Here is a 14,500-nt window from a genome sequence, read left to right on the forward strand (position 1 = left end):
CCTCTCTGTCTCTCTGTCTGTCTGTCTCGCGCGCTCTCTCTCTCTCTGTCTGTCTGTCTCTGTCACTCTCTTCCTTTCCTTCTTTCTGTCTCTCTCGCGCTCTCTCTCGCGCTCTCTCTCGCGCTCTCTCGCGCTCTCGCGCTCTCTCTCGCGCTCATCTCACCGCGCGCTCTCTCTCGCGGCGCTCTCTCTCGCGCGCTCTCTCTCCGCGCTCTCTCTCGCGCTCTCTCTCGCGCGCTCTCTCTCGCGCGGCTCTCTCTCGCGCGCTCTCTCTCGCGCGCTCTCTCTCGCGCGCTCTCTCTCGCGCGCTCTCTCTCGCGCGCTCTCTCTGTGTCTGTCTGTCTCTGTCACTCTTTCTTTCTGTCTCTCTCGCTCTCTCTCTCTCTCCCCCCCCTCTGTCTCTCTGTCTGTCTGTCTGTCTTGCGCTCTCGCTCTCTCGCGCGCGCGCTCTCTCTCTGTCTGTTTGTCTCTGTCACTCTCTTTCTTTCTTTCTTCTGTCTCTCTCTCGCTCGCGCTCTCTCTCTCTCTCTCTCTCTCTCTCTCTCTCTCTCTCTCTCTCGCGCGCTCGTCTCGTCTCGCGCGCTCTGTCTCTCTCTCGCGCGCTCTGTCTCTCTCTCGCGCGCTCTGTCTCTCTCTCGCGCGCTCTGTCTCTCTCTCGCGCGCTCTGTCTCTCTCTCGCGCGCTCTGTCTCTCTCTCGCGCGCTCTGTCTCTCTCTCGCGCGCTCTGTCTCTCCTCTCTCGCGCTCTCTCTCTCTCTCGCGCTCTCTCTCTCTCTCGCGCTCTCTCTCTCTCGCGCTCTCTCTCTCTCCGCGCTCTCTCTCTCGCGCTCTCTCTCTCGCGCTCTCTCTCGCGCTCTCTCTCTCTCGCGCTCTCTCTCTCTCGCGCTCTCTCTCTCTCGCGCTCTCTCTCTCTCTCCGGCGCTCTCTCTCTCTCGCTCTCTCTCTCTCTCTCGCTCTCGTCTCTCTCTCGCTCTCGCTCTCTCTCGCTCTCTCTCTCTCGCTCTCTCTCGCGCTCTCTCTCTCTCGCGTGCTCTCTCTCTCTCGCGTGCTCTCTCTCTCTCGCGTGCTCTCTCTCTCTCGCGTGCTCTCTCTCTCTCGCGCTCTCTCTCTCTCTCTCTCGCGCTGTCTCTCTCCCGCGCTGTCTCTCTCCCGCGCTCTCTTTCTCTCCCGCGCTCTCTTTCTCTCCCGCGCTCTCTTTCTCTCCCGCGCTCTCTCCCGCGCGCGCTCTCTCCCGCGCGCGCTCTCTCCCGCGCGCGCTCTCTCCCCGCGCGCTCTCTCCCCGCGCGCGCTCTCTCCCGCGCGCGCTCTCTCCCGCGCGCGCTCTCTCTCCCCCGCGCTCTCTCTCCCGCGCGCGCTCTCCCTCCCGCGCGCTCTCCCTCCCGCGCGCTCTCCCTCCCGCGCGCTCTCCCTCCCTCGCGCTCTCCCTCCCGCGCGCTCTCCCTCCCGCGCGCTCTCCCTCCCTCGCGCTCTCCCTCCCTCGCCCTCTCCCTCCCTCGCCCTCTCCCTCCCTCGCCCTCTCCCTCCCTCGCCCTCTCCCTCCCTCGCCCTCTCCCTCCCTCGCCCTCTCCCTCCCGCGCCCTCTCCCTCCCGCGCCCTCTCCCTCCCGCGCCCTCTCCCTCCCGCGCCCTCTCCCTCCCGCGCGCGCCCTCCCCCTCTCGCGCGCGCCCTCCCCCTCTCGCGCGCGCCCTCCCCCTCTCGCGCGCGCCCTCCCCCTCTGGCGCGCGCCCTCCCCCTCTGGCGCGCGCCCTCCCCCTCTGGCGCGCGCCCTCCCCCTCTCGCGCGCGCCCTCCCCCTCTCGCGCGCGCCCTCCCCCTCTCGCGCGCAGCCCGCCCCCTCTCGCGCGCAGCCCTCCCCCTCTCGCGCGCGCCCTCCCCCTCTCGCGCGCGCCCTCCCCCTCTCGCGCGCGCCCTCCCCCTCTCGCGCGCGCCCTCCCCCTCTCGCGCGCGCCCTCCCCCTCTCGCGCGCGCCCTCCCCCTCTCGCGCGCGCCCTCCCCCTCTCGCGCGCGCCCTCCCCCTCTCGCGCGCGCCCTCCCCCTCTCGCGCGCGCCCTCCCCCCTCTCGCGCGCGCCCTCCCCCTCTCGCGCGCGCCCTCCCCCTCTCGCGCGCGCCCTCCCCCTCTCGCGCGCGCACCTCCCCCTCTCGCGCGCGCCCTCCCCCTCTCGCGCGCGCCCTCCCCCTCTCGCGCGCGCCCTCCCCCTCTCGCGCGCGCCCTCCCCCTCTCGCGCGCGCCCTCCCCCTCTCGCGCGCGCCCTCCCCCTCTCGCGCGCGCCCTCCCCCTCTCGCGCGCGCCCTCCCCCTCTCGCGCGCGCCCTCCCCCTCTCGCGCGCGCCCTCCCCCTCTCGCGCGCGCCCTCCCCCTCTCGCGCGCGGCCCTCCCCCTCTCGCGCGCGCCCTCCCCCTCTCGCGCGCGCCCTCCCCCCTCTCGCGCGCGCCCTCCCCCTCTCGCGCGCGCCCTCCCCCTCTCGCGCGCGCCCTCCCCCTCTCGCGCGCGCCCTCCCCCTCTCGCGCGCGCCCTCCCCCTCGCGCGCGCCCTCCCCCTCGCGCGCGCCCTCCCCCTCGCGCGCGCCCTCCCCCTCTCGCGCGCCCTCCCCCTCTCGCGCGCTCCTCTCTCTGTCTCTCTCTCACGCGCGTGCTCTCGCTCTTTCTGTCTGTCTGTCCATCTCTCGCTCTCGCGCTCTCGCTCTTTCTGTCTGTCTCTGTGTGTCTCTCTCTCTCGCTTTCTGTCTGTCTCTGTGACTGTGTCGCGCTCGTTCTCTCGCGCTCGCTCTCTATCCTCTAGCACTCTCTCTTTTGCTCTCGCGCGTGCCTCTCTCTCTCTCGCGCGCACTCTCTCTAGCTCTCGCGCTCTCTCACTCTCTTTCTGGCCATCTGTCTGTCTCTGTGTTGGTACCTTGTTTTCAGCCCCAAGCTGCTCAGTCACCCAAAAATGAATCACATAATTGTTGGCAAGCAACAGGTCTCTATCATTGATAAATGTCAATCTGTTACAACAGGAACAAAACCAAAGTTGCTGGAAAAGCTCAGCAGGTCTGGCAGCATCTGTGAAGGAAAAAACAGTTCACGTTTTGGGTCCAGTGATCTTTCTTCAGAACACTTTACAGCACCTGCAGTTCTTCTGGTTTTTATTTAGCCACTAATCTATTGACCAGTTAACCTCTCGTTGCCATCAGTTCTCACCTTTAGCTCCAGGTCATCTGTAATCTAAATTTCAGTTTCTGTTTGTTCAACATGTTGTTTCTTGCTGCCATGGATATTAGGTTATTTGCTTTCAAAACTGAAGCTACCATTTCAAGCACGGGTTCTTTCTCATTTCAGCCCCCAGATTCAGTATGATTATTGGAATGTTGTCAGGACCCATAGGCTTTGCAATATCTAATGTCTTGAACTGTTTGTGATAACACGTGGAGTGAATTGAATGGGTAGAAGAATGGTATCTTTGACGCTGGGGATCTCGGGCAAAACCGAAGATAGATCAGCTACTTGACACTTCTGGCCAAAAGATGGATGCAACTATTTTTGCCTTGTCTTTTGCATCAATATGTTGGACTCCCTATTATTAAGGATGGAATATTTGTTAAGCCTCCACCTCCCATTAGTTGTTTATTTGTGCGCCTTCATTTTGGACTGCAGAGCCTAGATTTGATCTGTTGGTTGTGAGATCACTTAGCCAGACTGGTCCCATATTTGGGATGTATGTAGTTTTATGTTATAGCTTCACCAGTTTGACACCTCATATTTAGGTATGGTTAAAACTGCTACTTGCAAGCCCTTCTGCAATCTTCATTGAACCAGAGTTGATGTCCTGGATTGATGATGATGAATGAATGGGAGCTATGTTGGATTATTAGGTTACAGATTTGTGGTTGAATGCAATTCTGTTTCTTCTAATGGCCCGTAGGACCGCATGGATACCTAATTTGAGTAATTAGAACTATTTGAAATCTGACCCATTTAGCATGCTGATATTGCTACATATCATAATGGAGTGTATCCTCAATATGAAGGTGGGACTTCGTCTCTACAAAAGCTGTGTGGTAGTCACTCCAACCAATACTGATATCTATGGATGCATTTGCAACAGTGATACAGGTGAAGACAAAGTCAAGTAGATCTTCCCTTCTTGATTGTTTCTTCTTTACTCGCTGCAACCCAGCTTGTAGCTGTGTCAGTTAGGATTTGGCCAGTTCAGCCAGAAATGGTATTATTGAACTACTGTTCATGATGGACGTTGAAGTACCCCACTCGTTCTATGTCTATGCCACCCTTAGTGCTTCCTCCAAGTGGTGTCAAACATGGATGAGTACTGATCCATCATCTGAGTTTGGGGTGTAGAGACAATGAGGAGGATTCTCAGGGCAACCTGATCCAGACTGTATATCACTGTCCTGAAACCTCTAGTATTGTGATGGCGATTTCTGCAACATTGTCCTTAAAATATGATTCTGTTAATATGAACATGTCCAGTTGTTGCTTGTCAAGTCTATGAGACAGCTGTTCCAATTTTTGTACAAGTTCCCAGATTTTAGAAAGAAGGACTTTGCACGGTGACAGGATTGGGTTTATTGTTGTGATTTCAGCTGCCTAGGTTGATGCCATATGGACATCCAGTTTCATTCCTGTATGTAGGCTTGTACAGTTTGATACACCTGAGTGGTTTGCTAGGTATTTTAGAGGGCAGGTAACAGTCAACCATATTCCTGTAGGTCTGGAGTCACACGTAGCTCAGACCAGGTAGGGACAGCAGATTTCCTTCCCTTAAATTCATTAGTGAACTATCTGGGTTTGGTGAAAGTTGACAATGTTTGCATTGTTGCTGCTAGGCTAGTTTGTAATCCATTTTTGCCATACTGCCAAGTACGGATACATCTGCAAAAGTTACATAGTTGGTGGGGAGCTGTGGTGGGAATTGTACTCATGTAACTAGAATATAGTCTGGTGTTCTGGTTTATTAGCCTAGTGATACTACCACCACACTACCTACCCTCTTGCCAGTGTGAATTGAGAGTGAGGGGGAGCAGTTCAAAACCTGTCAGTGTAAACTTGGGAAGAGAATGTGCAAAAGGCTAGGGAAAGGTATAAACTGAGACATGAGAGTGGAGGAAAGGTGATGGTATGAACTGGAGTGAGGCAATGGTGCTTCATGTTTTTGACTACAGTAAGCAGTCAAACAGATACTTATTCACAATTACCAACCACAAGAGATGTGATGATTGCCTTAATTGTTTTTATGGTCTTCCACATAATAATATTTGGAACTGTTTGATATTTACATTGTGATAAACCAGGGCCCCAGTGCACATCACTAATTGCTGTCGGCTGATAGTCAAATCTCTTTCTTAATTGTTCATTTTCATCCACTTCTGTCTTTCAAAAACTGGAGAAAAAATATTCTTGCTACTTTATAAGAAATGGATTTTTGACACCAAAATGCTGTGGCAATATAGGGTTAATCAGAATGCTTGAAAAGCAGCTGCATTCTGCCTTGTTATGCTGTCAATAAGCATGCAACAGCAAGCCCCATACAGTAGGAATAATTGTGTGGTTTATGGTAGCTCTGTGTATGTCATTTGGTTTTTCTTTCTTTTACCCTCACCCTAAAATGTACCTCTCAGCAAAACAGACTATAGCTAGGAGTAAGCTGGCTGGCTGTAGAATTCACCAGCTGCTGACTGACTGCCGGTGACTATCTGTGGTCCGTCATTGTTATACATGGCTGAACTGAACTGAAGCTATTTATGGCACTGACTGAGTTCAGGCTAGGCTTTTGAGATACAGTCGTCTTGGTGTCCCATATTTTGGACCCAGGGCTTGTTGTCTGATTAAGATTACATTGGATTAAGGTGCATCAGAATGAGGGGAGGCGCTGCTTTTTTGCCGCATTAGAATGGTGGCCAACATTGGGATTTGTGGCTCTCTGGCTGGACTCCCGGGCTGGAAACTGTGGGCCATGCCTGGTTTAATTGCTCTCGTTGCTTGGAAAAGTAACTTTATACTAAGGGTGGGGTGTTTGCACTGGAGCTGTCAGTGAAGATGTTCCTGAAGACGATCAAAGTAGAATGAGTTTGGGCAGTATTGTTATTCCATTAGGAGACAACAAATATTGCCTTTGCTGGGAAAGCCCAGCAGCGCCGAGAGCACCTCCTGTTATTCCTGATTTTCATGGGAGTTTGTCGGCATTTGGAGTGTGTGGAACAGAGTAAAAGTGAAGGGCACACTAATGTAGATCATTTATTTAGAAATGACTTTAGGGAGTTGCACAAGAAAACAGATAATAAGATAACAAAGCTGGCAAATGTAACTTTTCCGTATCTAACTGTTATGTAAACAGCTCCCCTCCCTGATCCGTCCTACTCATGTGTTTCTATTTAAGGCTTTAAGAGCAGTCGATTGCCATTGGTGTTCTCATCCCCCACACTGCCTCTGGTCTCTCCTTGGCAGAGAGGGACAGGACAGGCTGTTTATTATTTTTAACTCTGTCTCTGTAGCGGCTGCTGGCAAACTCCCTGATTATGTGTGTGAGATGAAATTGAGAACTGTGGATATGTTGGGCTTTATGGATCATCTTGTCTGGGATTAAAGCTCCAAGAATGTTAAATTAAACACAAATCTGAAGATTCAAATGTTACGCAGTGCAGCAGAGGGACTGAAAAGAAGATTCTATATGGCCAGATCTTTGGAAATATACTGTACACTGAGCTTAAGTTCTGATTGGTTGAGGGGTGCTAAAGATTTGGCCTATCGAATGTGGGATAGTCTGTTGCTCGCAAGGAGCCATGGCTGCAAGTTGGCTGACAGCTTGCTTTTTCCCTACTTCAGGTTCAGAGGCTGTGGCAGAGCCCATGGTTTTGGATCAGTACATGGTGGTCGCCAACTATGAAAAACAGGAGAACTCTGAGATCAGCCTAAAGGCAGGAGAAGTGGTGGATGTTATTGAAAAAAGCGAGAGTGGTAAGTAAGAGAAATAAGTTTTTAAAATCATCCTTTTTTCTCTCCCTCTCCCAGACCAAGTACTGTACATTACTTCCATCTGTGTCTGCCTTTGGCTGAATATGAGGAGCTCCCTGTTGCTTTGGGCTGAACGCCAAGATCTGTCTCTCTGTAGGAATGTCTGCGAATTCTATATAAATTAAGAATGCAAAATGCTGTAAACACAGTCTATATCACAATATTACCAAATATATATTAGACTGTAATCAATGTTGATAGTTCACTTCCCATGAAATGCTCGGTTATTTTATATTTTTTCCACCCCCTTTCCTGTAAACATGTGGTTACAGTTTGGAATTGATCCATTCTTTTCCTGAAAATTCCTATTACCATATTTTTTTCCCCTTTTGACATCGATATATCATTGTGGCTGTGCATTTGTGAGATATAGCTGAGCTGGATTTTTGCACTAAGCAGCCTGGATCTTCTGTTTCCGTGCAGTTTCATAAATGTTTGTATATTTGGAGAACTTGCTGTTGCAGTAGTGGCTATTTTGTCTGCAATATTTAGATAGTGACCGATACATGTACCATGTACTGCATTGTGCCAGTGTCCAACGAAGTTGTTCTGAAAGAATCAGATTCTGTGTAAGACCTATGTAGACTACACTGGTCACTGTCAGTTTTTCACTGTCCTTTACACAAGGCAACCTATGACTTTTACTCCATTTTTGTTAGTGATGTTAATGTTAATTATTTTAATGGTTTATGAATTCAAGTGAAAACTTTAATTGTGGGGTAAAAAGCTGCCCGAATTCTTGGAAAAACAGGGATCTCATTAAAAATGATAATAAAATGTGAGGCTGGATGAACACAGCAGACCAAGCAGCATCTCAGGAGCACAAAAGCTGACGTTTCGGGCCTAGACCCTTCATCAGAGAGCATTAAAAATGTTTTGATTTGCTGTTTGAGCACTGTGCCTCAATGCAGCAAGATTATCTTTTTCTCAAATTTCAGTGGTAGCCAAATCTAACAGTGTGTTCTGTAACCAGGACATCTGATTCAGTGCATATAGTGACCAGGTGATCCACTTCAAAGGATTTTTTACAGTAACTTGTGATCCAGCACAGTATATATAGTAACAGGGTAGTCCAATACAAGAGACATAGTACTGGGTGACTTGGCACTGTACATATAGTAACTAGATGATACAGCACAGTGTACACGGTAACCTGGTGAGCTAGTATAGTGTATACAGTAACGAAGTGACCTAGCACAGTATATATGGTAACTGGATGATCCAGCATAGCGTTCATAGTCACTAGATGATCTGGCACAAAGTGCACCCAGTTACCAATTGAACCCACCCAGTGTACACAGTAATTGTGTGATGGACCACAATGTACATTGTAACCAGGCTCCCAGCCTAGAGTGTACAGTAACTAGATGACCTAACGCAGTGTACAGTGTGGTAGAAAGTGTGTGATTTATAGAGTTTGGATTTTAAGCTAAAAGTGGCATATGGTTGCTGGTCTATTTTTGTAAAGGGGATTAACTTAGGTCAGTTCTTCCAGAACATGATTTTAAACCAGTATGAACCAGAGAGCAGATTGCAGGTCCTCCTAGAGTGTTGGTGGACATTTTTTTTACATTTTTGATCTACAGTAAGAGAAAGAAAGCATTGAAAGACATTAGAACATAGAACATAGAACATAGAACAGTACAGCACAGAACAGGCCCTTCAGCCCACAATGCTGTGCCGACCATTGATCCTCATGTATGCACCCTCAAATTTCTGTGACCATATACATGTTCAGCAGTCTCTTAAATGACCCCAATGACCTTGCTTCCACAACTGCTGCTGGCAACGCATTCCATGCTCTCACAACTCTCTGCGTAAAGACCCTGCCTCTGACATCCCCTCTATACTTTCCACCAACCAGCTTAAAACTATGACCCCTCGTGCTAGCCATTTCTGCCCTGGGAGCAGAACGATAGTCTTTGAATTATGGTTTTATAGAACTCTAGGTGTCTCTGCTGTATCTTCCTCTATGTGTTAAGTGTTACCTCTTAGTTTGCTTTTATGGGTTAAAAATAAGCAAGGATTAATTTTAGCTTAGAAAAACGTTAAAGATAGGAAAGCATTTGGGCAATTCAAAGATGAATTGATGCAATTACATGGAGAACACATGGAGAGTGGACCTGTATGAGAAGACAAGTTGTGGCAGAGGATATAAACTGGCAGCAGAGAGCTCTTTTAACTTGTTCATTACTGTCAGAGCTGAAGTATGATTCAGAGCAAAAGAGGCAGGAGTTTAAAGGTTATTTCTTCCATATCTCTTTTGATTGGCCATGGGGTTTCAGTCAGAAGTCATTACAGCTGAAGATTAAAGTTAAGAAATTCACTCCTAGAATATCTAACAGCCAAATCAATTAATTAAATAGGATAGACTTGGCTGGCCAGGCGATGCAATGAGCCTGTAGTCTTTTGGAAGCTAGTTGATGCAATGTGATCAACAGTGATCTGCACCATGTGAACAGTAACTGCGTGATCAGTACAATGTACAAGTGATTCAGTGATACAGGGCAGTGTGAATATAACCAGGTGAAGTAGTGAAGTGTGTATAGCAACCACGTGATCCATTGCCGTGTGTACAGTAGCCAGGTGATCCAGCACCATGTATGTGATCTAGCCATGTGTACAGTAACTGCGTGATCCAGCGCAGATGTATAATAATTGGGGGATTCAGCTCAATTTGTATGATAACTGGGTGATCAAACCTAGTTTATATAGTAACCAGGTAATCCAGCATTATTTGTGTGGTAACTAGGTGATCAAGCCTAAGACATACAGTAATCACATGATCCATTGTACTTTTTACAGTAACTAGATGATCCAGCACAGCATGTACAGTATTCAGGTGATCCAGCACAGTTGGTACAGTGGCGAGATAATCCAGCCTGGTATACGTCGTAACCAGGTGATCAAGTGCAGTGTGAAGCTGGATGAACACAGCAGGCCAAGCAGCATCTCAGGAGCACAAGAGCTGACGTTCCGGGCCTAGACCCTTCATCAGAGAGGGGGATGGGGTAAGGGCTCTGGAATAAATAGGGAGAGAGGGGGAGGCGGACCGAAGATGGAGAGAAAAGAAGATAGATGGAGAGGAGAGTATAGGTGGGGAGGTAGGGAGGGGATAGGTCAGCCAGGGAAGACGGACAGGTCAAGGAGGTGGGATGAGGTTAGTAGGTAGGAAATGGAGGTGCGGCTTGGGGAGGGAGGAAGGGATGGGTGAGAGGAAGAACAGGTTAGGGAAGCAGAGACAAGCTGGACTGGTTTTGGGATGCAGTGGGGGCAGGGGATGAGCTGGGCTGGTTTTGGGATGCGGTGGGGGAAGGGGAGATTTTGAAGCTGGTGAAATCCACTTTGATACCATTGGGCTGCAGGGTTCCCAAGCGGAATATGAGTTGCTGTTCCCGCAACCTTCGGGTGGCATCATTGTGGCACTGCAGGTGGCCCATGATGGACATGTCATGGAAACAAGCCCAGCCCGTCCAACCTATTGTTGCAACCATGGTGGGGTGAAATGTGCTGATAATCAAGCTCCACTACTCCTCGAGTTGCAGTACAAGTATAAATGTTTAAACTCATTTAGTCACCAAAATGACCATTTGTTTCTCTTTGGTACAACTATCCAGAACAAAGGCTTCTTCAATAACTCAATTTCTGTTTACTATAGCATAAAACCTATACATAAAACAAGTGGCAAAACAGATTAACATCTAAACTATAATAGATTACCAACGAGGGAGAAAAAAACACCTTTATCGACCGATGGTTTGCATAACCGTCACTTCCTTTAAAAACATATCCTGCGCACAATCCAGGGTCGAACCACTGTCCCTGAGGTTCCTGACATGGGACTGGCGTTTCCCAATAGTTCACAACACCTCATGAAAGTAGTAGGTGGAGAGGGAATGCTGAAATGCCTACACATGCTGTTCCAGACATGGGTGAGATTACTGAGGACAGGTTCATTTAGCCTAATCCTGACATTGTGAAAAACCCACATAGTAGGACTGCTGTGTGACCTGTGCTAAATAGGATAGGTTTAAAACTGATCTGGCAGCTCAAAACTGGGCATCTATAAATTGCATTGTTGGCTCCCCATCACTGAGGATGGGGATACACTTGTATTGTTCATAACTGAATATGTCAGGACTGTAGATCTGATCCATTGATTGAAAAATCACTTAGGTCTGTACACTGGTTTGGAAGTTTGCCTTGAAATGTAGTGCTGTGTTGTAGCTTGATTAGCAGAATTACTACAATCTGAACTTCATGGCCTGACATATTGTATTGCACTACTGCTATCAAGCCAGAGCATCAGTGCTGGTTCAATGAAAAATGCAGGAATACATGCTCGGAGCAGAGCCAGGCGTACCTAAAAATGAGATGCTGACCTGATCAAGCTACAACACAGCACTACATTACAAGGCAAACTTCCAAACCAGTGTACAGACCTAAGTGATTTTTCAATCAATGGATCAGATCTACAGTCCTGACATATTCAGTTATGAACAATACAAGTGTATCCCCATCCTCAGTGATGGGGAGCCAACAATATCATGCAAAAGACAAGTCTGAAGTATTTCCAATCATCTTCAGCCAGAACTGCTGAATGGATGATCCATTTTGATCTGTTCCTGAAGTCTTAACCAACACAAATGCCGGTCTTTAGCCAATTTGAATCAATCCTTATGATGTCAACAAGTGGATTCAAGGCATTGGATACTGCAAAGTTTATGGATCTGGGAACATTCCAGCAATAGTACAGAAAGACTTGTGATCCAGAGCTAGCTGTGCCCTGAGCCAAACTCTTCCAGTATATCTACCATATCAGCATCTACCTAGCAAATGTTTTTGTACTGTCTACAGAAAGTAGGAAATACCTAACATGACCAATTACCACCTCATCCACATACTCTTGATTATTGAAGAAGTGATGGAAGTGGTGGTCAGCAGTGCTATCAGGTGGCATTTGAAAAGGGACAACTGCTCACTGACCCTCTGTTTGGGTTCTTCCAAGGCTACTCAACTCCTGACCTCATTGCAGCCTTGGTCCAATCTCCACATGATATTAAGAATAAATTAAATACACTGTATATAGCAAAGGTTATGGGCTGACAACATTCTGGGTGTAGTACTGAAGACTTATATTTTAGATATAAACATGCCAAACTTACTTATCATCCCCTCCATATTCTCGTGTGTATTGTTTCGTGAACAGTTAAGGACCCAGCATTAATCCACGTGGTATACCGCTGGATACCAATCTGCAGCCTCTCAAACAATCTTCTAACACCACCCTCTGTCTCCTATCACTAATCCAACTTTGGATCATCTTAGCAAGTTAGCCTGGATCGCAAGTGCTTTTACTTTTCTTTATCAGTCTGTCATGTCAGACCTTGTCAAATCCTTTGCTGAAATCCATATGGTGTGATTTCATGAAATATATGTGATTGTGAAGGGATTTATAGGATGGATACTGAGAATATTTCCTTTGGTGGGGGAAGACTAAACTAAAGAATATAGTTTAAGAATGAGGTCTCCCTCTTTAAGATAGAAATGAGAAGGTTTTTTCCTCAGAATATTGTCTGTGAAATTCTCTTCCTCAGAAAGTGGTTCAGGCTGTTTCTTTGAGTTTAATCAAGCAGAGTTTGATGGATTTTTTGATTGACAAAGGGAGTCAAGGGCTGTGGGGAGCAGATGGAAAAGTGGGGCTGAGACCTCAAGCAGATTGGCCAAAATCTCAATAAGTGATGGAGCAGGCTCAAAGGGTTGAATGGCTATAATTCTGCACCTAAACCCTTTGTTCCTATAATTTGGAATGTTCCTGAGATATGTCATGTTCATAAAGAACAGGGTAAATCCAGTCTGGCCACTTACTGCTCCATCGGTCTATTTTCAATTGTCAGCAACGTAGCGGAAGGTGTCATTGACAGTGATGTCTAAGATCCTGCTCACTGATGCTCCTTTTAGGTTCCACTGACAACTGATTTCTGACCCCTTTTTGCAACCTCTATTCACACATGGAGAGAAAAGCTGATTTCCAGAGGTAAGGTGAGAGTGATGGCCCTTGTCATAAAGTTAGCATTTGATAGACTAAAATATGAAGAAGCTACAGTAAAATTGAATTAAACGGGAATTAGAGGAAACCCTCTTCTCATCATAAAAAAATCTTCATTGTAGAGATGTGATTGTTGGAAGCCAAACATCTCCGCTCCAGAGAACTTTTGCAGAACTTTTACAGGTTAATGTCCTGAGCCCCTATATCTTCAATTACTTCATCACTGACCTATCTTCCTTAAGACCATAAGACATAGGAACAGTAGTCGGCCATTAGTATCATTGAGAATCCTTTGCCATTCAATGAGATAATGTCTGATCTGAAAATAAACATCTTCCATAATTAGAATGTCAAAAGTAAGGAAGCTCATTGATAATTACAGTCTGCCCACAACCTCTCAGATGCAGCAAGACCTGGACACCATTAAAGTTTGGGCTTATAAGTGCCAAGTAACATCCATGTAATTGCCAGTGATTATCTCAAAAAAGATAGAATCTGAATATCTCCTCTTGACATACAGTGGCATTACCATTACTATATTTCTACCGATATCCTTGGAGTTATCATTGACCAGTAACTTAACTGGACCAGTGATATAAATACTGCAACGACAAGAGTAACTCAGAGGCTGGAAATATTGTGGTGAATAACTCACCTTTTGATCCCCCCAGAAGCAGTTTGCCATACAATGGGACCACAAGCCTAGAGTTTGATGAAATACCATCCACTTTCCTGGTTATATCCAGCTCATGACAACCAGAATGGAGAAGCCTGCTTGATGTGCAAACTGTCATTCACCTTAAACATTCGCTCCCTCCACAGCAACACACCATGACTGTTACAGATACCATCTAGAAGATTCATTACAGCAGTTTGCGAAGCTCCACAACAGCATCTTGTAAACCTGTGGCTTCTACCGTCTAGAAAAACAAGAACAACAAAAGCATACTGAATATCACCGTCCTCAAATTCTGCTCCAAGTCACATACCATCCTGACTTCTTTCACTTTGCTGTGTCAAAATCATGTATTATATGTTATGAGATTATTATAAAATCATATATTATCATATTTATACGAGCATACCTACACCACACGAACTGCAGTGATTTGAGAAGGTAGCTCTCCATTTCTCAAGGCCAATTTTACAGCATCAAATACTGGCCATGCCGGTACAGACATCCCATGAAAAGTCTGACTAATTGGATAGCTCTAATAAAAAGACCATAAGGTAGAGGAGTAGAATTAGACCCTTCAGTCAATTGAGTCTCCTGCGTTATTCAAACATGGGCTGAAATGTTTCTAACCCTGTTCTTCTGCCTTCTCCCATAAACCTTGATACCCTGACCAAGCAAGAACACATCTTTCTCTATCTTAAATAGACTCAAGACTTGGGTCTCTACAGAGTAATCACCGTCTGGCTGGGAGGAAGTCTTACTCTTTTCAGTT

General features: G+C 47.5%; 1 protein-coding gene across 3 annotated transcripts in view; it reads left to right on the forward strand.

Moving 5' to 3' along the window:
- The window catches only part of sh3pxd2aa (SH3 and PX domains 2Aa), a 293,361-nt gene that overhangs the window by 164,105 nt on the left and 114,756 nt on the right, over positions 1-14,500 (forward strand). Inside the window, exons 1-2 of one of the 3 annotated variants that reach the window (XM_048550882.2) lie at positions 6,482-6,509; positions 6,815-6,946. In XM_048550882.2, coding sequence (XP_048406839.1) covers positions 6,838-6,946 — 109 coding nt within the window. In that variant the 5' untranslated portion in view covers positions 6,482-6,509; positions 6,815-6,837. Of the gene's footprint in view, positions 1-6,414; positions 6,947-14,500 lie in introns of those variants that run through there. The other 2 variants (XM_048550881.2, XM_048550883.2) reach the window with 2 other exon arrangements.

This window comes from Stegostoma tigrinum, chromosome 20 (assembly GCF_030684315.1).
Source record: "Stegostoma tigrinum isolate sSteTig4 chromosome 20, sSteTig4.hap1, whole genome shotgun sequence".
NCBI lineage: Eukaryota > Metazoa > Chordata > Chondrichthyes > Orectolobiformes > Stegostomatidae > Stegostoma > Stegostoma tigrinum.